This window comes from Coturnix japonica, chromosome 13, assembly GCF_054131305.1.
Source record: "Coturnix japonica strain WE chromosome 13, WE-NBRP24, whole genome shotgun sequence".
Classification (NCBI taxonomy): Eukaryota; Metazoa; Chordata; class Aves; order Galliformes; family Phasianidae; genus Coturnix; species Coturnix japonica.
In genome coordinates this window covers 19,990,526-20,012,138 of record NC_140675.1, presented here as the reverse complement: position 1 = coordinate 20,012,138, position 21,613 = coordinate 19,990,526, and the positions used below count along the sequence as shown (strand labels likewise).

At 48.5% G+C, this 21,613-nt stretch overlaps 2 protein-coding genes across 7 annotated transcripts in view; one reads left to right on the top strand and one right to left on the bottom strand.

Moving 5' to 3' along the window:
• The first annotated feature begins 3 nt into the window (after positions 1–3).
• Positions 4–15,838, top strand: TELO2 (telomere maintenance 2). 6 transcript variants are annotated; one of them, XM_085514859.1, is made up of 21 exons: positions 61–357; positions 665–942; positions 1,490–1,558; positions 1,856–2,003; positions 2,356–2,458; positions 2,813–2,881; positions 3,067–3,208; positions 3,543–3,679; positions 4,138–4,226; positions 4,539–4,649; positions 5,239–5,327; positions 5,621–5,712; positions 6,438–6,554; positions 7,178–7,249; positions 7,808–7,978; positions 8,667–8,758; positions 8,931–9,030; positions 9,376–9,440; positions 10,062–10,177; positions 12,386–12,496; positions 14,555–15,570. In XM_085514859.1, the coding sequence occupies exons 1-20, from the start codon at positions 98–100 to the stop codon at positions 12,487–12,489; spliced, it is 2,424 nt and encodes an 807-aa protein (XP_085370985.1). In that variant the 5' UTR covers positions 61–97; the 3' UTR covers positions 12,490–12,496; positions 14,555–15,570. The 6 variants fall into 6 exon arrangements, 5 of the variants coding, with proteins under 5 accessions (XP_015732732.2, XP_085370985.1, XP_085370984.1 ...); XM_085514858.1 differs by having other exon boundaries at positions 4,536–4,649; positions 14,555–15,434; XM_015877246.3 differs by having other exon boundaries at positions 4–357; positions 4,536–4,649; positions 12,386–15,838.
• Positions 13,529–21,613, bottom strand: part of IFT140 (intraflagellar transport 140) — a 35,985-nt gene continuing 27,900 nt past the window's right edge. The window contains exons 18-29 of the mRNA XM_015877245.3: positions 18,803–18,980; positions 17,327–17,517; positions 17,123–17,218; positions 16,640–16,772; positions 16,407–16,550; positions 15,881–16,009; positions 15,491–15,673; positions 15,047–15,253; positions 14,632–14,844; positions 14,382–14,548; positions 13,908–14,049; positions 13,529–13,732 (exon numbers count right to left, since the gene is read on the bottom strand). Of these exons, the coding sequence (XP_015732731.2) occupies positions 13,529–13,732; positions 13,908–14,049; positions 14,382–14,548; positions 14,632–14,844; positions 15,047–15,253; positions 15,491–15,673; positions 15,881–16,009; positions 16,407–16,550; positions 16,640–16,772; positions 17,123–17,218; positions 17,327–17,517; positions 18,803–18,980 (1,987 nt within the window). The remainder of the gene's footprint in view (positions 13,733–13,907; positions 14,050–14,381; positions 14,549–14,631; positions 14,845–15,046; positions 15,254–15,490; positions 15,674–15,880; positions 16,010–16,406; positions 16,551–16,639; positions 16,773–17,122; positions 17,219–17,326; positions 17,518–18,802; positions 18,981–21,613) is intronic.

Genomic DNA, 21,613 nt, shown 5'->3' with positions numbered 1-21,613 from the left:
GGCTCCTGCGCCTTTAAGAGCACAGTGGGCGGGGCTTCTTCCTGCGCTGCCATTGGTCACCGCACGGCGGCGGCCGGAAGTGGGCGTGCCGTCCATCATGGCGGCGGCCTTGCAGAGCGCTCTGCAGTCGGCCGGGCCGTGCCCCGCGGTGGAGGCGGTGAGCGCCGTGCGGGCCGCGCTGCGTGAGATGGGGGATAAGGCGGAGATCGGGGACAGGGAGCGGGCACGGCTCGGAGCCTTCATGAGGAACATGGCGGCGGGGCCGGAGGAACCGGCTGGACCGTGGAGGAGCCTGTTCCTGGAGGGGCCGCCCGACCTCGCTCTGTGTGCGCTGACAGACGGGATGGACGGAGCGCGGTCAGTGCCGGGACACGGGGCGGGGAGCGGGGACACGGAGCGGGTTGGAGTGAGGGGATGGCGGGATCCAGCACCAACCGTGTGTGAGCTGCTGCCCCAGCCACGGCCGGGAGCACGGCCCGGATCGGGCTGTATCGGGGCAGCGGGGCCGGTGCTCACAGCGCTGATAGAACAGCTCCGTACCGCGGGGCAGTAATAACACAGCTCCGTACCGCGGGGCAGTAATAACACAGCTCCGTACCGCGGGGCAGTGTTAGCACAGCTCCGTACCGCGGGCCGGGCTCTCACCGCCTCTCTCCTCCTGTAGCCCCGGTTGGCAGCTGACGGCGCTGCCCGACGTGCTGGAGCAGTTCCTGCGGCGGGGCAGCCTGTGTGCGCTCATATGGGAGCTGTGCCAGCCGCACACCCGGCCCGGCTCGGCCGAGCGGCAGGACGCGCTGCTGGCTCGGATCGTGTGTCTCCCCGACCTGGTCGGTAACAGCCTCCAGGGCCGCAGCCCCGCCGTGTTCTTCCCGCAGCGCTATTTCCCTCTGCTGGGCAGCGCGGTTCTCCAGGTGCTGCACAACGTCTCGGCTTCGCTCAGAGGTGAGACTGCAGGACTGGGCCGTAGAGGCGGCTCCTCTGGAGTGTTTTGTGCCTGGACCCCTCGGTTGGTGCTCGAGATGTAGATAACGGGTGTTGTGGGGCCTTAAGGTCATTTTCTATTGTGAAGTACGTTGTGCTTAAAAGAATAAAATACCAGGAATGAGACCAAGTCCATTAAAAGTCCATTAAAAGTCCTGCTGAAAGCCACAGTCCTGTGAGCTGTAAAATATCCTCATCCCTTGCCAGCATTTAGCAGTGAGCTGTGCTGAATGAAGTGTGTGGAAGACCAGCACTGAACCTACCAGTAGTTCACTCACTGTTGTGCTGAAGCAGGACTGAGCTACTTCAGTGCTCTCACTCCAACTCAACATGGATAACATTGGGTTGGTTTGTACCTGAAGTCGGGTTAAGGTGGGGGGAGATTGAAGTCATATCTCCAAAGAAGAAATTTTTGAGACTTTTCAGACTTCTGGCCTTGTAGGTGTGTGTGCTGCCTTTGGTTGATGCTGGTGATGATCTTGTTAAGCTTCCATCTGCTTCATTCCAGGTGGCTCGGATTGCTCCGTCTCTTTCATTTCACATATTCTGGGAAAGGTCTGCGTTCATGGGAGACAAAGTGAGTGTTCTACCTGCCCTGGGAGCTCTGAGGGTTTTCTGTGGGTCAGGCTGCTCTCTGCTTTCTGAGGCCACTCAGCTGCAGATCTGATAGGTGGTGATGCTCCTTTATCATCTCATACAGGTGTGATGTGTTCATATCTCAAAAATACGTGACCTTTCTGCCCTTCCCCTCAGCTTTCCACTTGGGCCATAACTATTAAGTGTGTAAAGATCTTTATGTCTGCAGCTGACCTCGAGTGCCATTGCAGCAGTTCTGCCCAGCTGATGTATTTCTCTCTTTTCTCTTCTGCTTCAGAGGAAATTCTGAGCGTTTTGGTGCCTCCCCTCACAGATCTCACCAAGTCTGACTGCATCTGGCAGAGAATATGCTGGCGGTTGGTTGAATGTGTGCCAGACCGCTGGATGGAGGCAGTGGTCCTTGGTTTTGTCCAGAGAGCACCGGGGTAAGAACTCTGTTTTCCTCCCTGAGGCAGAGCAGAGGCTGGAACTTGGCCATGGATACTCAGAAAAGATGCTGGCACACACAGGCATGTGGTCAGTTTCTTACAGTGCTATTTCCTGAGAGATCCAGGGGCAGAATTGCTGATTGTTCCCCCTCAGCTGTTCCTGCACTGTTCCTTACAGACCTGAGCCAGGACATGCAATGAAAAAAACCTTATTTGCAACCACTGCCTGGCTCTTAACATTTAGAGGTGTTTGCTTCATTGCAAATAGCTGCTCGAAGAATCCCACGTAATGATAGGCAGTGTGACAATGACTCCGTAGATTCCTGATGTTTTGCTGTTGTTTTGCTAGGGCAGATGTCTTGTCTCGGTTGCTGGGGAACCTGGTTGTGAAAAATAAGAAAGCTCAGTTTGTTGTGACGCAGAAGATGCTGCTGTTGCAATATGGCTACACGGTAAGGGCTCTGTGCTGAACAGCAGCGTAGCAATGCCAGTCTTTCCCACAGTACCAATTTGCTGTTGTTGGGTTATGTTTTATTTAGCTGAGCTCCAAATCTGTTCTGTATTTGTCTGGTCTTGGTGGTACAGGTACTGTATTCCTGTCCTGATTTTCCATATGTTTCATCAGCAATTGCATGAGTTGCTTTTTTGTTCTTATTTTTCCTTTTTTTTTTAATTAGCTTTTCTGTTTAAATGTTGCCAACCAGTCCTTCATGTTGGGAAGTTGAACACGATAAACATGCATGTTCAGCACTGCTGGATGCTGACTTTGTGCCCAGCTAAAGCAAGACCTGTGGTTCTCATTACAGACTGCAGTGCTGCAGAATCTTCTTGGCTATCTGGCCCTGGATGGTCTTCGTCGTGCCTTATTGATCAAGGTGAGGTTAAATCGTGGTTTTGGTGAGGTGTCTGGTTGGAAAAAATTCTGCCCTATGAGTGTGTCCACGTGGTGGGGAGTTTTGGGGCTTCCTTCAGTCCCTCTTGTTGCTCTTCTGACTTACATGTATAAAAGATCTGTTTCAAGCTGGTTTGGATAAACAAAGCTATTTATACTTTGAATCAGGTGCTGCAGGAGCTGTTGGAGACCTGGGGCAGCAGCAGTGCGGTGAAACACTCCCCAGTGGAGCAGCAGCAGTATATTAGTAAGGCCATCCTTATCTGCCTTTCTCACCTGAAGGAACCCGAAATAGAGAGCTGCAGACAAGGTGAGCTGGCAGCAAAGAGGAGCAGATGTGTTTTAACAGAAAGTCTGACTGGGAAGAGATGATGATCTTGTTTTGGTGTGTGGGTAAACAAGATGTGTGGCCTTGTTTTTCACTTGTAGGAAGGTTGACTTGGATGACCTGTTTTGTCCATTTCAGGCTGGAGTTCGTTCTACTCCATGAGGCCTCTTATTGCCTCGTGATGCTGGAGTTATAACCTGTTTTCTCTTTGGCAGCTGCTGGCTTAGGCCCTTCTTACCTTTCTGCCCTTCACTGGATGACCTGTAAGGCACACATGTAACTCTGGCATTGTTTATGTGCTGTCTGTGTTCTGCAGAACTTCTCACGAGCATGATGGAGGGTGTGAAGTGCCACCTGGACAGCAGCCTGCCACAGATACGGCGTCTGGGGATGATAGTGGCAGAGAGCATTAGTTCAAAGATAAACACGGATGGGCCCGTCCTGAAGTTTCAGGTAAAGGTTATGGTGAAACTTATCTTTGTATGTGGGGGACAGAGGAAATACAAGTTTAAAGCCAGGTGAGCTGGAACATTATCACAGAATCATAGAATGGCCTGGGTTGATAAGGCCCTCGATGCTCATCCTTTTCCAAATCCCATTTGTTCTTTAAAAGCCTGATTCATTCACCTTGTTGCATTGCTGCTTATTAAATGTTTTAAAGATTATAAATAACATTGAGACAAGGTCTGACCGAGTGCTACCATGAAATACAGGGGGGAAGATTACACATGGCACAGATCTCATTGCAAATTAGTACGTTACTGCTGGTAGTTATTGAAACAAAAGGGATTGATGTGTGTTCAGCTGATGATCCAGACCCCATTTGCACAGTGCAGAGCTCTGGGTCAGGTGTTGCATGTTGGGTTTGCCTGCCGTCTTACAGTGCAGTAACGCTTGTTCTCAATGTCTAGTATGAAGAAGACGATGAAGCAAGAGAACTGAAGTCCCTCCTGGTACAAACTGCACCACTCAGTGTCCTCCCAGGTCTCCTAGACAATGAGTAAGATGTTGCTACTCTTCCTTTCCATGTAGCAAATACAGAAAATGTACTGAGTAACTGGAAAAGTTATGTTTGATTTTATGTCTTTTTTCCCTTGATCATCTTTAGGGTCTGTGGCTGGAAATTATGAGGTGTTTGATAGTGAACTTTTTAGTTCTCATTCCTTTTTTGTTGATCATTGTCCTCCCCTTCCACACAAGCCATTTTGCTGCACTACTGAGGCTTCAGGGCTCTGATGGCACTGATAGCTTTTTGCTGAAGAATACAGACTGTCACTGTATTGCTTTTATTGTTTCTCATTGCTTACAGCAGGAATGAGAACACAGATGCTGCACTGCCACCAGTATTGGAAAGTGACAGGAAATCACCTACAGCAACAACTCAGGTGATGCCGGATGAAGAGTCAGATGCTGAGCTTGACAGGTATGGGGCAAGAAGCTGGTAGGAAATGGAAAAGAAATAGTAGGTTCTTAAGAGCAGACTTGGAGAGAAGGGAGCAAATTTTGTTCTTAGCAGAATGAGGGAGCAGACCTTGTTCAGCTGAGTGGTATTCAGACATCATGTAGGAAACTGTATGCAAGAATGCTTGTCAATAGCTGGAGCAAAGCCACTGTCAGGTACAGCCATTGTACTCATTCGGATTGATTGGCTTATGAGACATTTCTGGGATTTATTGATATTTTATCATTTTATCATTGGGCTTGTCTTATCCTGGCTTTTTACAAGTATATAAAGGAATCTCAAGGATCAGCTTTGTGCCTCTGGGTCACCTGATCCCTACCTGCACTTGGCCAGGAGATCCACTTACAGAAGTGCTCCTTCATTGAGCTTTGAGTCATTCATGCAGCTTCCCAGGGAGCCCCTTCAGGCTGGATTCCAGCCATGCTGATCTGCATTGCAGTAGTAGTGGTGTAACAGTGGTGTTTGTGCTGCTTCTTTACTTCCTTGAGGTTAGCTGGGCAAAGAATTGCCTTCCCACATGGGCTAACTCCTGCCTTTAATTTGCTTACAGCGATGATGACCTTATACCTTATGACATGTCAGAGGATAAAGAACTGAAGAAGACTAAAGCTCCAGTGTATATTCGAGACTGTATTGAAGGTGTGAGATTTGGGGCTGAGTCTTCATCTTGTTCTTACTGTTTTGGGGAGAGTGCTCTCATTAGGTTTGTTTTTATCAGAGCCAATCCAGAGAAGTTGTATTTTTCAGTTATCTGGGCTCAAGTGCTGAACTGTTGCTCATAAAGAGCTGCAGTCTGGCTCCTAGAGCTGGTTGTGTGCTGGGTCAGCTCTGCCTTCCTATAAAAAGACAAACTGCTGTCACAGGAAGGTTGGGGTATATGCCTGAGCAGAACCATTCCATTAATATCTTACCTGCCCTCTGTTTGCCTGCAGCCCTGACAGGTTCTGAAGATCTGGACAAATGGGAAGAAGCTGTCAAGGCTCTTGAGAGCTTGGTTCGAAAGAATCCAGCGGCAGCAAGAGAGGTGAAGCAGTGTGAGCTAATAATTACCAGGGGACTCTGGTACAGGGTTATCTTTTTGCCCTCGTGAGGAGATTAGTTTCCCCAGCAGAGCAACCCGTGTTGCTACTGTGTGTCTGAATTGTGAGCTTTCAGCTTGGGAAGGGAAATGGAAAGCAATAGTTTCTTTTGAGCTGAGGCTACAGGGCACAAAGAAGCAGGCAAAGGTGAAGGCAGCAGTGTGGCACTGAGCAGCTCCAGCACTGAGATACAAATGTTTGCAAGTAGACCTTGCCAGTCACACAAATGTGGCTCACTAATGAGGGAGCAGGTAGGATTGTACTGTCAGGATTAAAAGCCTGAGTGAAAGGAACTTAGGACAGAGAGGCTGAGATGATGACTGCTCACAATGACCTGGCAGAGAACACCTGAAATGGGATTTAAGCCATGAATTGTAGTGACATGTCTTCCTATCTCATGATGTTAGCATTGTCCAAAAAGCCAAAGTGGAAAGCGAACGTAGATAGAGAAATCAGCTTAGGGTTTTGTTCTGTGTTTTGAGAAATCCATCTTGATGATATTGATCTTAATGTGTTATTTCTGCCTTGTGAGTAAAGGGTGTGTTGTGGCCTATGTTATTCCCCCTGTGCTAAAGCATTAGAAGTGGAAGTGGAAGTGGATGGTACTGTAAAACCTGTGAGAAGGATAACACCTGCAGTGACGGGATTCCCTTTGTCTCATTTTGAGCAGGTCAGTGTGGAGCTGGCAAAGATCCTGTTGCATCTGGAGGAGAAGACCTGCCTGGAAGGCTTTGCAGAGCTCCGTCAGAAGGCACAAGTGGCTGTTTTAACCACCGATCCAATTCCTGTTAGTCCCTCTTACTGCTTCCTTTCTCCAGTTTGAGGCACAGGCAGAAATTGAAGGAGGTGGAGTCTTTTGCTGGTTTGGTAAAAGCAGCTTCACAGAGTGTGATGAGCTGGTTCAGGTCTGGCTGTGCCTCAGGGGTGGGCTGTGCACTGAAGGGTCTGGAATGGATAACAAACAACAGAAAAGCAGAAGCTTGTTTAAGAGCTGTAACAGGCTAAAGGACATTGTGTGCATGGGTGTACCTGGTGAGGCAAATTCAATGAGGACTTTTTGCACTAAAGAAAGATGGCTTTATGTAGGAGGAAGCTGAGGCATGCTGGGCTTCTCTAAAAGAAGCCTGGTGTTTGTAGTCAGCTGCCATGATGGTTGTTTGGATTCCTCTGTGTCGGGGGGAGAGAAGAACGGCAAAGTCCCATTAATTGTTTGCTTCCATTGGGAGAATTGAGATGTGGAAGTATTTGATTTCCCCTACTCATAGAGAGCTCTTCTTCCCTCATCTCAGGGTCCTGCTGTTAGCTGTCAGGAAACCGGGCATTGCCTCAGATGAAGAATTTAGAATGTTTAGAATGAGTAGAAGGGCTGTTCGCAGGCTGGGCTCACTGCTCCTCCATCTTTCTGCACAGGTTGCACAGTACTTGACCTCCCAGTTCTATTCTCTGAACTACAGCCTACGTCAGCGCATGGACATTCTCGATGTAAGTGCTCTCCTCTCTTCGCTTCCCACTTCTGTTGTCTTTGTTGCACCAGTGCAGTGTCCCTAAGATGTAATGGGATGCCTTTTATTCCTTGTAGGAGAGGTGAGGAGGAAGCAAGGGTGTGGGAATCTCTTAGTTACTATTTGTGCCCGCCATTCCTCTCTTGATCTTAACTCTGTTGTATTTGAATTAGCAGCAATTGTTGCCCACAGAGTGAAAGATGTGTGATGATCTTTAGCCATAAAGCAGCCGCTTTCTCCTGATGTATCGTCATTCTGGGATCTCTTTGCTTTTTCGAAGCCAGCAGTCTGTGCCTGTGGCTCTTTGTGTGTCATGTTACTGTGTCTGAAAAAGGAGCTGCTGTTCTGTTTCAGGGCAGAGTGACTGACTGGACCATTACCTCAGTATCTACTGACTGGGTTTCAATTACTTGCTTTGCAGTTAATTCTAAACTTGTGCCTTTCTCCCTTGCTGTTCCTGTTGGTTTGGGTGCAGGTTGACTTGTTTCCTTAGTACAGAGATTATCCCTGTTTTAACACATCCCTCCTTTTCTTCTAGGTGTTGGTTTTAGCAGCTCAGGAACTGTCCCGTCCCAAAGGCCATGGGAAGACCAAACATTCTGTTGCCCCAACCCCTTGTATCCAGCTCCTGCCTGAGAGTGGCAGCTCCAAGGACTGGAGAAGAATTGTTGATGAGAGAATCAAAAGCAAGACAAGGAGGTTTGCTAAGGTGAGGCCATGGCAAAAACAAATATCAAATCCAGCAGAAACTGGGACAGTAGAGGTTGCTGTAGTTTTATCTGGAAAGAGCAAAATAGACGTGAAACTGAACCCAACCAAAGGCAGGACTGGATAACTTAAAATTTCAGTTTCACTTTAGCATTTTGCTCAACTTTTTTCCATAGGAAGTACCAAACCCTGTATTCCTGTAGGAAGAGAATGAAAATAAATGTTGGTCTCCTTGTCTCTCATTGAAGGAGAGCTCTGGCTGTTCTTTGCATGTTCTGAGCTTGTCTGGCCACTGCAGGGAGCTGTGGCTGCACCTCAGAGATCCCAGAGCATCCTCCTTCAGTGCAGCTGCATCTGGAGTGGACTGTCAGCCTTCCTCTCTCTTTCAGGGAGATGAATTATTGCCAGTTTCCCAGGTCCCGTAACTCCCTGCTGGTTCATTGTGGAGGACTTGCTTTCCAAAACTCCATTCTTGTTTCTTATACATAACCCAGCAGAACTGAGATACACTCTAGTGAAATATTTGGATGTGTGAGAGGATCTGAAGTGGGGAGTGAGGTGACTGGCCTGGAAACCAGCAGCCATAGGTGTTCAGTGAGCAGTAGCTGCCAGTGGGATGGCAGCAGTAGATGAACGTAGAACTGTGGGTGCTGCATCCTGTGTCTAGACTTTATTTTTCTTTTGGACAGGGTCAGTCTCAGGCGGAACAGCCTTCTGGTCCAAATGAGTTCAGTTCTCTTGCTGGACACTTCTTTTTTCCATTGATCCAAAACTTTGACAGGTGAGTGAACACCTTGGGATGTGGACTTGACAACTCAAGAGTAAGTGACCTGTGAGCAAGCAGCTGTGGTCTGTGTTGGGGTCTGTGTGGGACAGTTTGCTCCTCACAACCACCCCAACCATTCCAGAGATCATCCCTGTCGCTGTTTCAGAGCTGTATCTTGCACTTGCAGGCCTTTGTCAACGTTTGATCTCCTGGGGGAAGATCACTTTGTCCTCGGAAGACTGGTCCACACGTTAGCAGTCCTGATGTACCTGGCTGTCAACACCATGGTAAGAAAGGTGGTGTGGAATGAGTTCCAGCCTGGGAGCTCGCAGGTGCTGTTGGACACAGCAGTGGGCTCTGAGGCCTGCACTGAGTTTGGGTCACTGTGCTGAGGAGTCCTTGAAGGGCTGAGAGAAGATGATCAGGAGGGAGGTGTAGGATTCAGGCTTCCCTGCACTTCCTTCTGCTTCTATGGGAAGTTGAGCACATCAGTTCTTGTTGGCTGCCTCAGTTTTCTCTTCTGTAAAATAATTGTTAACCCTGGCATTCACAGCTCTGTGTATTGAGATCCAGTTCTTCGAAGTGATGTGACTGTGAAGGCATTCAGTGTTTGTCATTATCCTGTTTTACAGGCAGCCACTGCAATGGGAAAGGCACTGCTGGAGTTTGTCTGGGCTCTGCGTTTCCACACTGACTCGTGAGTTGTAGCTGTATACATTTGTTCTTAATGATCCCCTGTGAGCTGGTGGCACGGCCTGGCTTCATCCCAGTCTAACACCTGGCTGGGAATGCCAATGACTTCACCCATTCTTGTCAATGCTGACCTCAGGGCTTGTGCTCCTTTGAGCATTTGTAGAGCATGTAATGAAAGGATGGCTTTAATGTTAAGCAAACAGGTATTTAATTGGCATCTTCTAGTGTGGAGGTACAGTCATTACCTATAAGAAGCATGGCACGTTTCTCCAGCTATCCTTGTGATGTTTTCAGCTGAAGAAGCTCAGGGAACTTCAGCATTCAACTTAGAAAGAGATTAAGACACGTAGGAATTGTAAACACCCAATTTCTGTTTGAACCTCAGACTTTCCCAGGTCTCTGCGCTGTGCTGTGCTGTGCACACTGAGCCCCAGTGTGGCAGGGGCTGCCCATGTGAGCAGCATCCCAGCTGGTTCATAATTACACTCCTAAGTAGTAGGAAGGCAGCAGTGGTTACTGTAATCACAAACAGTAGAAACTGGAGAAGCCTTGAGGGGAGCCATAAGAAGCAGCTCAAGGTAGAGCAGGAAGCTGCAGTTCTGACTGGTTTGCCTTTCTCCATCAGGTATGTGCGCCAGGGGCTTCTGTCCTGTGTCTCCTCCATTCTCCTCAGTGTCCCCGTGGAGCATCTGCTGCAAGATGTGACAGAGGAACTTTTGGAGACTCGGTCCTGGCTGGAAGGTGAGATGTGATGGGCAACGTCAGCGTCTTCCTGGTCATGCTGCAGTTTGCATCTCTTTAGAAGTGTGGCTGCAGCAGTAAGTGTGTTTGTGTCGTGCACCACACTCACGTGACAAACACTCACTGTTTGTCTGTAAGTCTGGGGCAGGTAGCAGAGCACACTGTGTATTGTAGGGGTATCTAAAGCATAAACGTGTGTGAGGCATCTCCAAGTGCAACTGTCCTCACACTTTAGAACAGTTGGCACACAAATATCCCAGGACATGCTGTGCACTCCCTTCTCTGCCTGAGCCTCCATGCACTCCTTGTGGAGCTGCAGAACACTGTCACGTTGCACATTACAGCCAGGCTGTGACGTACAAGGCTTACGTGGCTGTTTGATGCTATGTGCAGGTTCTATAGGAGGAGGAAGAGCCCCATCTCCTGACATCCTATTGCTGAAGGAAATAACAGCCCGTGAAAGAGAGCAGCTTGTGCTGAACAATGTGTGCAGCCTCCAGTTAAATGGGTAGTGCACAGCTCAAACTGCACAAGTGCGTGGTTGCGTATTGCAGTGTGCTGCGAGCACGAGAGGAAATGATGCTGTGTGATCTGTGCTCCTGGAGCCTGCACTGTTTTCTGCGTGGCCCTTGTGTGACTCCCTGCCTTGATTTCCTTCACCATTCCCCCTCTTGGTGAGCTGGCTTCCCACGGGGAGCAGGCAGGAAGCAGCACTGACACAGGCAGCCTCTGATCCTCACAGGTTGCAGCTCTGTGGCCTTTAAGAGAAAGAGAGCTGCCTGGTGGGGCCAAAAGCTTTAACAGTCCCCGTGACATGGTGTGCTCTGAAGAATCTGCTCATCTCTGCTGTTAACCTCCATTTCCAAGTAAAGCCTTTCCAGGCATGCTGTGCCCTCTTTTCAGAATGAGGGCAGTGTGTTGCCTGGTTTCAATGAGTTGGAAGGAAGAGAACAGGGTTAGCAGCATCTTTTATGCCTGTAGGCAGCGTAACGGGCTTTTCATGTGGTTCTGATGCCTAGAAATAGTGCGATAGATGCTGGTGGGAATGCATGAGCTCACATGGTGTATCCAGAAAGCTTAAAGAACACAGCTCTGCTCCACGTGCAGCCAGGTGTCATTTAAGTGCCATTCAAAACCTGTGTCCTTCTGGAGCCTCTTCCTGAAGCACAAATTCCTGGGCTGTGGCTTTGCAGTTTGTTGTCGGACTGTTGGTAGGAGTTTTCCCTGGTTGGTTCTGGGCTCCTCTTTGCTGCTCCTGCAGATGAGGGCAGGCTTTGGGGAGGGACCTGCCGTTGTGCCAGTCAGGTGTGAGTGGATACCTGAGCATTTCTAGGAAACTTCCAAGGCAGCTGCTGAGGAACTGAGGGAATTTCCCCCCCCCAGCCTTGCAAATGCTGCGGAGCTGACCTGGGTAAGTTTATTGAGCTGGGTGTATCCTGGTGCCAGCCCGTTCAATGGCAGCAATTCAAGGTTTGTGCTCGTGCATTTAGCAGCAGTGCCAACATCAGTGTCTTAGCTTATGAGCTTGCAGTAATGTGTCTTGTAGCCTTCCCATTTTCTCTTTCTATAGAGGGAGTGTGGAAACACCGCAGTGAAGCCCTCCCGGAGTTTATAAATAGCTCCGCTCAATCTGAATGAGTCATGTGTTTGGGCTGACAGTGCTGGGCTCTGAGCACACTGCTTGTGCGTACAGGATATCCTTGCACAGGCTCTCTGCTCTTCCAGGCTCCCCCTGCTCAGACATCCTGCGCGCATCCTGGTTTGTACTTTGCAGGCTCGGGAAGGGCCCCTGAAATAACAGCTGCTTGAAGCAGCTTCATCCCCTCCCTTTCGTTCTCCATAAAGCATAAAAATGTACCAGTTTAGCAGAAAGAAAATGGTGGTAAAGGAGGAGGCCTTGAGGTTCCTTTCCTCCAGTGCTGTATCTGCGTTTCAGGAGGGAGCACTGAGCAGTTTAGGAATTGCAGAACAGAGACACTGGGCTTCTGAATGTGTGTGTTTAACTGCAGCCCGTGTTTGTGCTGGTTGGTGGACGGGCTGCAGAACCTTCTGGATGGCTCAAGGGGAGAAGATTGAATTCTGGCATGGCAGATGTTTTGCTGCTGCATTGATGCTGCTCTGTGATGGTCTGTGAAATGTTACAGAGAAGTTGGGAGAAGAGCAGCACGTTTTAAGCTTCCAACTTAACCTTGGTTTGTTCCTTCGCAGATGTGGTGGAGAAAGATCCAGATGGGGACTGCAGGAGGTCGGCCTTACAGAACTTGCTACTAATGGAGAACCTGAAGAAGAAACTGGAAGCTGCCCCTTCGTAGCTGAAGGGTGAGAGAAATGACCTTAACCTCATCCTATTGCCAGCTGGATGTGTGTAGGCACTGCTGGGGCCTCTTCAGCGGTCACCTGGCTGGAGAAGAGGAAGAAGGGGGAAGGGTGCAGTGCTGTGAGCCAGCGAACCCGACTTGACATCTGGACTTTGTAGTGGAGGCCAATTTAGTGAGCTATTGCTATCCGGTACGGGGTGTACAGATGCAGGAAGGTAGGAGCGCGCTGCCATCCTCCCCCCGCCCCCAGCCCCCACCCCAGCTATTTATAACCTTGGCAGGTTTGAATGCTCTGCTAAAAATACAGGGAAGATCTCATAGCAGACTTCTTGTCAGAAAAACAGGAGGGCTGGAAGCAGCCACTTACCTCCCAGGACTGTCTGTGACATCCCCTGACAGCGGCTGGTCCCATCTGTGCCAGAAGGAAACTTCAGTTCTAAAATGCAACTTGTACAGAGCAGTGAGGAGCTCTGCTGGCTGTAGGTGACCCTGCTCAGAGACAGGTGGGCTGCAGGACCAGATGACATCCAGGGGTCCCTTCCAAACTCAGCCCCTCTACAATTCGGAGGCATATCCAGCTTTCTTGTCTGGATGGCCCTATAATATTTAAATAAAGCTTTGAGGGGGGGAGCCTGCAGGACAAGGGCAGTAGTTTGACTCTTGCCCAAGTTCCTGGCCCCTTTTGCTGTCTAAGGAAAGAGAAGTAACGTTGGCACCTGCAGCCGAGAATTCAGGCTGACAAACCCTCAGCTCCTCAAACAAGACCTGAACTGACACTGCGCAGCTTTTTTTCTTTCTTTATTAAAATACAAAAGCTGAGGTTGATTCCAGGCTGGGTTCAGTCTGCTACTTGTACGCAGCGTTTAAAATCATCCACCACTTGGACACTGTTGCTTGTAGAGTCAAGCAGAAAAAAATAAATGTCTTGGTAATAACCAAAAAGTTTGTGGCAGCAGCTGCCTGATCTGTGAGCCCTGAAGAGCACAGAGTAAAGGAGCAGCGCTCAGGTCAGTCGTGTTGCCTTTGTGAGGTGTCAGGGGCCTTCCACTTCATCAACCACTTCTTCTTCCACATCCTTGTTCTCCACACCGCTGTGCTGACTTTGCTCTGGAACCAAGGCCTGGCTGATGGGAATGCCTGCTCCTCGGTGAACCGCCTCAATCGTCTGCTGCTTGATGTAGTAAGTCAGGTTTGTGCATGGAATTATCTTCCGCATCTGCTCCAGGTACTGGTAAGCCTAAAGGAAAGCACAGAAATCACCTACAGCGCTTCCAGAGCTCCCAGCAAAAGGGGGACAAGCTTCCATCCTCAATGCCTGGCTGAGATCTTCAGTTGACAGAGTGTTCTGGTGTACATAAAGGTGTACATAAAGTTTGGGCTCTTCAGCATGTAAGAACTGAAATGTAACTTACCACATGGAATTCCTGCACCTGTAAATAATGTTCAACCAGGAATCCCAGGATGTCCCCCTGCCGGATGGTGCTGTCAAGGTCCTGTTCAGCCAGGAGCAGTTCGCACTGTCTGATGGCTTCTTTGGGATCCTCAGAGTAAACCCTGGCAAAAGAGCAAACAGAAAAATCACGTGGGGAGGACATTCAGTTTTGCCATGAGAAGCACGGGAAAGATTTTTGTGCTGTGCATGTCTCAGAATCATCCAACAAAAGATGGCAGTGCTCCCTCAGGCCAACAGTTACTCATATTTCAGTCCATACTTTGGTCTCAAAAGCCAACATCACTTTTAAAATCACCTGTGGTTCCCTGCTACAAAAATATAACAACCACTTATAGAAGTGAGACTTCTGCATGTGATTTATTGAACTGTGAATGTCTTCCTCGTGCATGATATCTTTGTCATTAGTCTGCATGCTCCAAACACTGCAACTCACCTCCGAGCGTGGATGAATCGCTTTATCAGGGCCATCTTGCTTTGCAGATGTGCTAGTTTGCTTTCCTGTTCCAGAGGGCTTTTGGTCTTTGCTTTTGAAAGACACTTATATGCTTCTGTCAGTGCTCCCTGTGCTTTCTCATAATTCTGATACTCATCAATTTCCACCTGCAGGAAGAGAGATTCAGATGAGGCTCTTAGTCCATAGCAAACAACTGAACACCTTGAGGGATCACAGAAGCTGGTTGTACCTGAGCGCACACATCATAGAATCCTGCCAACAGATCCAGGGCTCTCCCTTTGGTGTAGAAGCTGATGATGTTCTTCATAATCTCTGGGTCTTTACGCCAATCCAGTGACTGCAGGTAGTTGGCTGCCATGATGTAAATCTCTCTCTGTCTGGAGACTCCCGCAAAGAAGACAATTTTCTCTGTGTCTCCAGATCTCAGCAGTGCCTTCATAGCCTAACAGTGGATGGGGGTGGGAGGACAGAGAGAGGAAATATTGTGAATGCAAAAATCAAACGATGCTAAAATGGTTGGAAAGCCTCATCTGGGCAATGTACTGACTGTTCCAAGACCTCCCTCAAACCACTCTAGGGGAAAAACCATATAGAGTTAAGTGGCTCAGCCTCTTTAGCTGCTTTTTCTACCTCTCCCAACTGACCTTTAACTTGTTTCCAGCTTGCGTGTACTTCTTGGTTGCCATGTGGTAGTTGCCTTGTCTCATGCAGCAATCTGCTATTTGCTCCAGGAGTTCCCTCCGGGACTCCTCAGAAAGGTCCTTGGAGTCCTTGCAGACCGTCATCCGCTCAGCCATCTCCTCTGTGATGGTCAGGTTCTGCTTCAGGCAAAGCTGCAGAGCTTCATGGTACTAATGGAAATGAGAAAGCAATGAGCAGTTGCATGCATTGCAGTGTGATGTCACGTTGTCTGTGGTGTAACTTTTAGAACTTAGCTGCCACCCTGTCATTCTGAAAAGAAACCTTAAAGCTTACAAATGTTTTTGTGTAGGTGCTTATGAACAAAGAGAGATGTGAGTGTATTTATGTGCACACCTGTTGTGCTCCTCTCTGTTGGTGCACACGGGGAGCAGGAAGGCAGAACTCACCTTTTTGGCTGTGAGCAGCAGCTCCACTGCCTTCTCATACTGAGCATGTTCAATAAAAAAATCAGAGCAGCGAGCCAGCAGAGCTGGGTCTGACTTCTCATCGAGGTCTTCAGCAATGAGCTGTAAGGCTCCAAACTGCTGCGTGGCAAAGGCCAGCTCCAGTGCTTTGGAGAAGTGTCCTGCCTGTAAAATTAAGGACGAAGCTTTAAGGACTGGAATAAGCATTGCAGAATGAATTTCCCAGACACCCCAGTGTGGGTTCACAGAGTGTTACTGTGAAGAAATGACTGATAATTGTACATAATCAAACCACACCGTTAATTAAATGCTCCTCTGCCGTAGAAACAGCGTTAGTTTAAAGTTTGCTATTCTTACTAAGGAGGCATTTACCTTGTGGTACAACATGACAGCTCGGTCCATTTGCTCCCCCTTCTCCTCATAATAGCAGGCTGCCTCTATCATGTCTTCTGGAGAGCTCAGGAGAGCCAGGTTCATCAGCTGATCATCTAAATTGTTCTCCTGTTGAAAAGCAAAGATTTGGGTCGAGGTCTGCAGCAAACTGACCTGACGAGCCTGCATCCTTTCAAGCTTTCGGCTTTGTGCTGTCACATAGTAGCCCATCAACCACCTCCTATGGAAAACCCATAGCAACTCCTAGGGCTTTGAGCTGCAACAGTGACTGTTTTAGGCAGTTTTCTGTTGACATGTAGGAAAAGGAAATACTTAGTCCCATGCAACCCCTTGTAATGATCAATCCTTGTAGAAGGTGCGGGCAGAAACTGGACCATCTTCATGAACACGCAATATCTCACAAAGAGAACGAGAACGGATCTCTTGTACCTGTTTCACTCTGTACGCTGCCTAAGGGCAGAATCCTGCTTCAGGTTTGGATGTAGCAATGTGTGTCTTTCCATACCTTACACAGGCGAATGGCGTTGTTAAATGCCTGGGCCCTGGTGTAGAAGTGCACGGCCTGCTTGATTTCATCCTGACTCTCGTACTGACGGGCCAAGTGGTACGAAGCCGCCCAGTTTCCTGTTTCATTTGCTATTTCAGCAGCCTGGAAAGGAAATGGCATATCTTTACACTGTGACCAAACTCATCCTAGGAATGAGAACTCTGCAAACAAACGGCAGCAGGCTGCGTTACCTTCTGAATGTTGCCCTGAAAACAGTGGACACGGACTAGGGAAAAATAATCCTGAGCCAGTGCATAGTATTGTAATGCAGATTCCAAATCTGACTGGCTCTCCAGGTATTGTGCCCACCATTTCCACAGGCTCCTAGAAAAGCAACAGTATTAATTGCAGCAGCCGGAATTACCAAAGAATGCATTTCTCAGCCCTGGAGTTCTTGAACTCAAGACCAGATGTATTTTCTTGGAACGTAGACAGGTTTTACCTAAACACAAGGGTGATATTCAAAGACCTGCACTATGAGCTCAACCTAAATATCCAATATGGCAATTTTGAGTGAATTGTGCCATGATCCTGAAAAGCTGAGGGGGGATCAAAAGGCATTAGGCAGGTATTGAACTCAGAGGAGAGGATCACTACTTCTCCTTCCCTGCCCTCCTCACAGCCTGTATCTCAACCTGAAAGTCCCACTCAGAAGGAATGAGCACAGCACTGACTTGTCTTTCATCTTGTTGACGTAGTTCTCCAGAGCCTGTAGGTCATCAGAGAGCATTCGGGGTACCTCAAACCTGTGTGTATCTGACTTCTCATAGCTGTGGACAAACAGAACATATCAGATGTGGAATGACTGACTTAAATCTCACTTCATTGTCTAAAAAATCCCCCCCCCACACACAGTTTTGTCATAAGCTGATGCTTACTGGCTGAGTGCAAGAGCGTGATCCCCCACTGCCTCCAGGTGCTTGGCGTAGCTGTAGTAAGTGGTGCGCAGGTGAACCCGGTCATGAGCCTCGGCTGTTTCAATGGCTTTTTGCCACTGGTTTGTGGCCTGATAGAATTTATTCAGAAGGTCGTAGCGCTTGCAAGCCTTGTACAGTTGCTCTGCATCCTCCTGAAAGGAGAGGATACAAGCAGCTCGTTAGCTCCACTTGTTTTATAGGTGTCCATCCAAGCAGGTCACAGCAGGCACTGCACTAATGAGTATTTTAGTTATGCAGGTAATGCAATTAGTGTAACAATAATTCAGGCAGGAGGGTTAACCAACTAATACACTTAACCTGGAATTGCACGTTACTGGGAAGCAGGATGTTTATGTGAAAATAAGGAAAGCATTCAGATCCTGCATTTACTGTACAGTATCAACCGGGGGGTGACACAAGCAAGACATCAACAATTAAACGCTGTCACCACGAGCGTGAATCACTTCAGAAAGGGGAGGTATCCTCGTATGGGGCTGCACTGAATGGCCACACAGCCCAGAAGTGATGTGAGGTCGGAGGGACCTCAGAGCAGGTCTCAGACGTAGGAACTCTTCCTCGGATAACTGAGAGCCAGTTCTGGCAATGACACTATTCATGTCAGACAGAAGCAGATCAGGAGGATTTTGCCTGTATTGACGCAAGGATAAGCAAATTTGGAACTATTATTTTTGAGAGGTTCTCCTGTGGAAGGAGCATTTTCCTGCCCCACCCAACTGCTGTCCAGATGAACACTATATTTAGTAAATGGAGATTATCCGTCCAGGATAGAAAAATAGTTTCTGTCTCTTATTCTTTCAAATTCTAAAAGCATAGAAAGGGAAGATGGAAATTGTTGGCACTGCGAGTGAATAAACCCACAGAGCAGCATCTGCCTTGTACAGCTCCCCTCCATCTCTCCAAACAGATGCCAGTATCTAGAGGATGGAGCATTGCCACTTCTCAGCCTCACAGCTGCCTCTGCCAGGAAGCTTCTCCAAACATCTAGTTCAAACGTTCCCTTTTTCCCCTCTTACTTTAATTAAGGATAGTTCCACTACCTCTCTGGCATTTAGACTCTTAAAATGGCTGCAGATTGCTGAATTCTAGCCCTTCCAGCCTTGAAAATCCTTCCAAGAGCTGAACAGTTTGCCCTGATTCTCTCTGAACTTCCAGTTCATCAACATTTTTTTCTGGTAATGAGAAGAGGTGGAAGGCAACGTTCCAGCTGCAGCTGCAACAAACACACAGATGAAAGCCATCACAGCCCCGGGATGCAGCGTCTCCTCAGAGGCCCCAGCAGATTTTCTGCTGTCACAGCACTTTGTGTCTAATTGGTGATCTGTGAACTGTGGGGTGTGTCACCATTTCTGTCCTCATTTGCCTGGGACTAAGAACTATAGATCCTAGTTCTAGGATGCAGATGATTGACAGGCTTACCAGCATGCCCAGCTGAACTGCCAGCACAGCCACTCTGGCTTCCTGCTCAGGTTCCTGTTCTGCCTCCCTTAATGCTCTGGCTCCTCTCGCATGACCCATGTTTCCGAGGCAAATTTTGGCAACATCAAGTCTCTGAGTCTTCACACACATGCGAGCCATGTTCTCCCAGACAGCCTCACTGTGATAAAGCAGAAAGAAGGGGAGAGCTGTTATGGTATCAGCATCAAGGAGTGGGTATTGAGCAGGTAAGAGGCAAGGAGCAAGAAAGGACAATGCATTAGCAAGTTCCACACTTATCAGACATAAACAGACTCTGGTTGTTCCATGAAGATTTAAGGGGAATAGAAGCAGTTCTCAGACATAAAGGTAGCACTGGAGCTGAAGATCCACATGTTTGGTTAACAAAACATTTGCATTCAAAACAGGCCTCAGTGGAGGCCCACGCAGCTCCCAGGCACCAACATGACGCAAATTAAGGACCCAGATGATGAAAGCAGGGAAAAAAAAAAAAAGTTTTCTATTTTTCTTCTTTTTTGAAGAGTGGAATGACACCTCAGGTCCTGCACCTGCAAACAAATCCCCTTCCACTTTGGGGGTGGGGGGCTGACAATCATGTTTTCCTATGATTAAAATGTTTTTCTCTTCCCAGTGGCTGTGGGAAAGACCTGCACAAACAGGGGAAACTGACTAACCGGGAAGCAGCAAAAGGAGATGAGACGCAACGTGCTGTCAAGCACATCCAGTCAGTACAGGAGGGAAAAACATGCTGACTGCAGTTCAAACATGGCCTCCTCAGGTTCTGTGCTGATATATCCGAGTCCCTTCCAGACAGAAATGCCAAAAGGAACATGGAAACAGAACGCAGGAATGTCAGAACTGGAAATTCAGTGCTACATCCTGAGCATAAGCCTACGATGCACCTCCATGCAGCATGAAATGCCCATTTCCACCAGCACAAGATGGAGCCATTTTCATTTTCATAAAGCACTAATTGTTTTTTTTTCCTTTTAAGCGAGCCACTGCCTATACCCAGAACAGGGGACAGCAGGAAAAGCACCTTTAAGGGACATTTAGGTCACATTAGATACTGTCACCTGGCTTTGATGAACAAAGACAGACACTTCTATCACTAGCCTTGGTCCAGCTGCAGCAGAAGCTGGTTATTACCCATAGACATGTCCCTCACACAAAGGACACTGCTCTGATAAAGGTATATACATGCATTATCATAGAATCATCATAGAATCACAGAACGGCCTGGGTTGAAAAGGCCCATGATGCTTCCAACCCCCTGCCATGTGCAGGGTCACCAACCAGCAGCCCAGGCTGCCCAGAGCCACATCCAGCCTGGCCCTGGATGGATACACAAAGGTATACACGCAGCTGCTGAGCACCACAGAGCACACAACCAGGTGGAGGTCGGGAAGCAGCACAGATCACATCATACCGACACCACAGCAAGATGCTGCAGCAGATTGAGGTCACACACTGATGGCAGCCAGGGCCAGAGCACTGGGGTTCAGAGCTCCTGCACAAAGACCAGACGACCTCCAGCAACCAAAATGCAGCCAGAACCTTGTTCCACCTTTGCCCTGAAAGTGAGCAGGGAGACATCTCCAGCATCACAACACCAGGGACAGCTGTGCTGCAGTTTTGCTGTCTCAAGATACGTACAAAACAGTGCAAACTGGGTTAAGAAACAAGAAACACCAGAAGCTGAAAGTTCTCACGTCATCCAAAGCAAGAACACAGTTTCTTTTTTGACAGTTGGTGGGTCAGGGAGAAAGACACGTCTGTCTCTACATCCTTAAAAGGCAGCAGCTCTTCTCCCAGGGCCGGCCTTGCTGTCACACAACCCAAGGAACAGTTCACCCTTCCCCCCAGCCACATTCTGAGAACTTCCTGTTCTTCCCCTCCTCCTTTTCTTCCCTCTGGAAAGCAGCTCACATCTGTGCTCCATTAGCCAATGTGGGGATCTTAACGCAGAGCAGATGCAGCCACAGCAGAGCCATAGGAATGCACTCCCTGCTTGTCTCAGGGAGCTGTGCCTGCCCATGCAGCAAACTGTGCTGCACCCCGAGCTTCGGGCCATGCCAGGAGCACGCCAGATTCCAAACAGAACCTGGGAGCCCCTTTAGACACAAGTTATTCCACGTAGTTGATGGAACAGCTTTTCTTACAGCATTCTCACCTTTCTGGATCTATTTTCCTGTGCTGGGTATTCACGTGTCTGAAGCACCTTACGACTCTGCCCTCCTCCCTTCAATGGGGTACAATGTACAGTGGGGTACAATTGAAAATGGCACATACTTGCATCCCATCTCACCTCTAAGTATCTTGACCAGGAGAAGAAAGAATCTTTTCAACTCAGGCCCCACTTTGCTAACAGGACACTACTGTGCTCTAAATATCAGACATAGCATCTGCAATGCTACGTTATTAGTGCAATACTGTAATGCACTAATAAAAGGGAGATTTTCCTGCTGCCATCACTGAAGGACACGCAGCACAACGCTCCCATTTAAACAAGTGACAACAACAGTGTGTGGATTCATCCCAGTCTCAGCCGCCCTCCCCCAGTGACTGCAGCACATCCCAGCACAGCACCCGAGTGTCCCTTGTGCTCAGACACAGCCTGCACCACCAGAGAGGGAAATGCAGCTGTCAGTGCTGAGCAATGGCAGAGCTGGTCTTGAGCAAAGAGCAAAGGACAGAGATTGCCAGCAGTTCGACTGGCACACAGAGGATGTGCTGTTCTGGTGCTAAGTGTTCACTGTGAGCCTCACCATAATGTAAACCACGTCTGGGCTG

Excerpts from the sequence above, each read along its gene's own strand:
- TELO2 (XM_015877246.3), top strand. The coding sequence starts at position 98 with ATGGCGGCGGCCTTGCAGAGCGCTCTGCAGTCGGCCGGGCCGTGCCCC. Across the intron at positions 2,882-3,066 it reads GTCGTGCCTTATTGATCAAG|GTGCTGCAGGAGCTGTTGGA; the intron begins GTGAGGTTAAAT and ends ACTTTGAATCAG. Across the intron at positions 4,650-5,238 it reads TCAGATGCTGAGCTTGACAG|CGATGATGACCTTATACCTT; the intron begins GTATGGGGCAAG and ends ATTTGCTTACAG.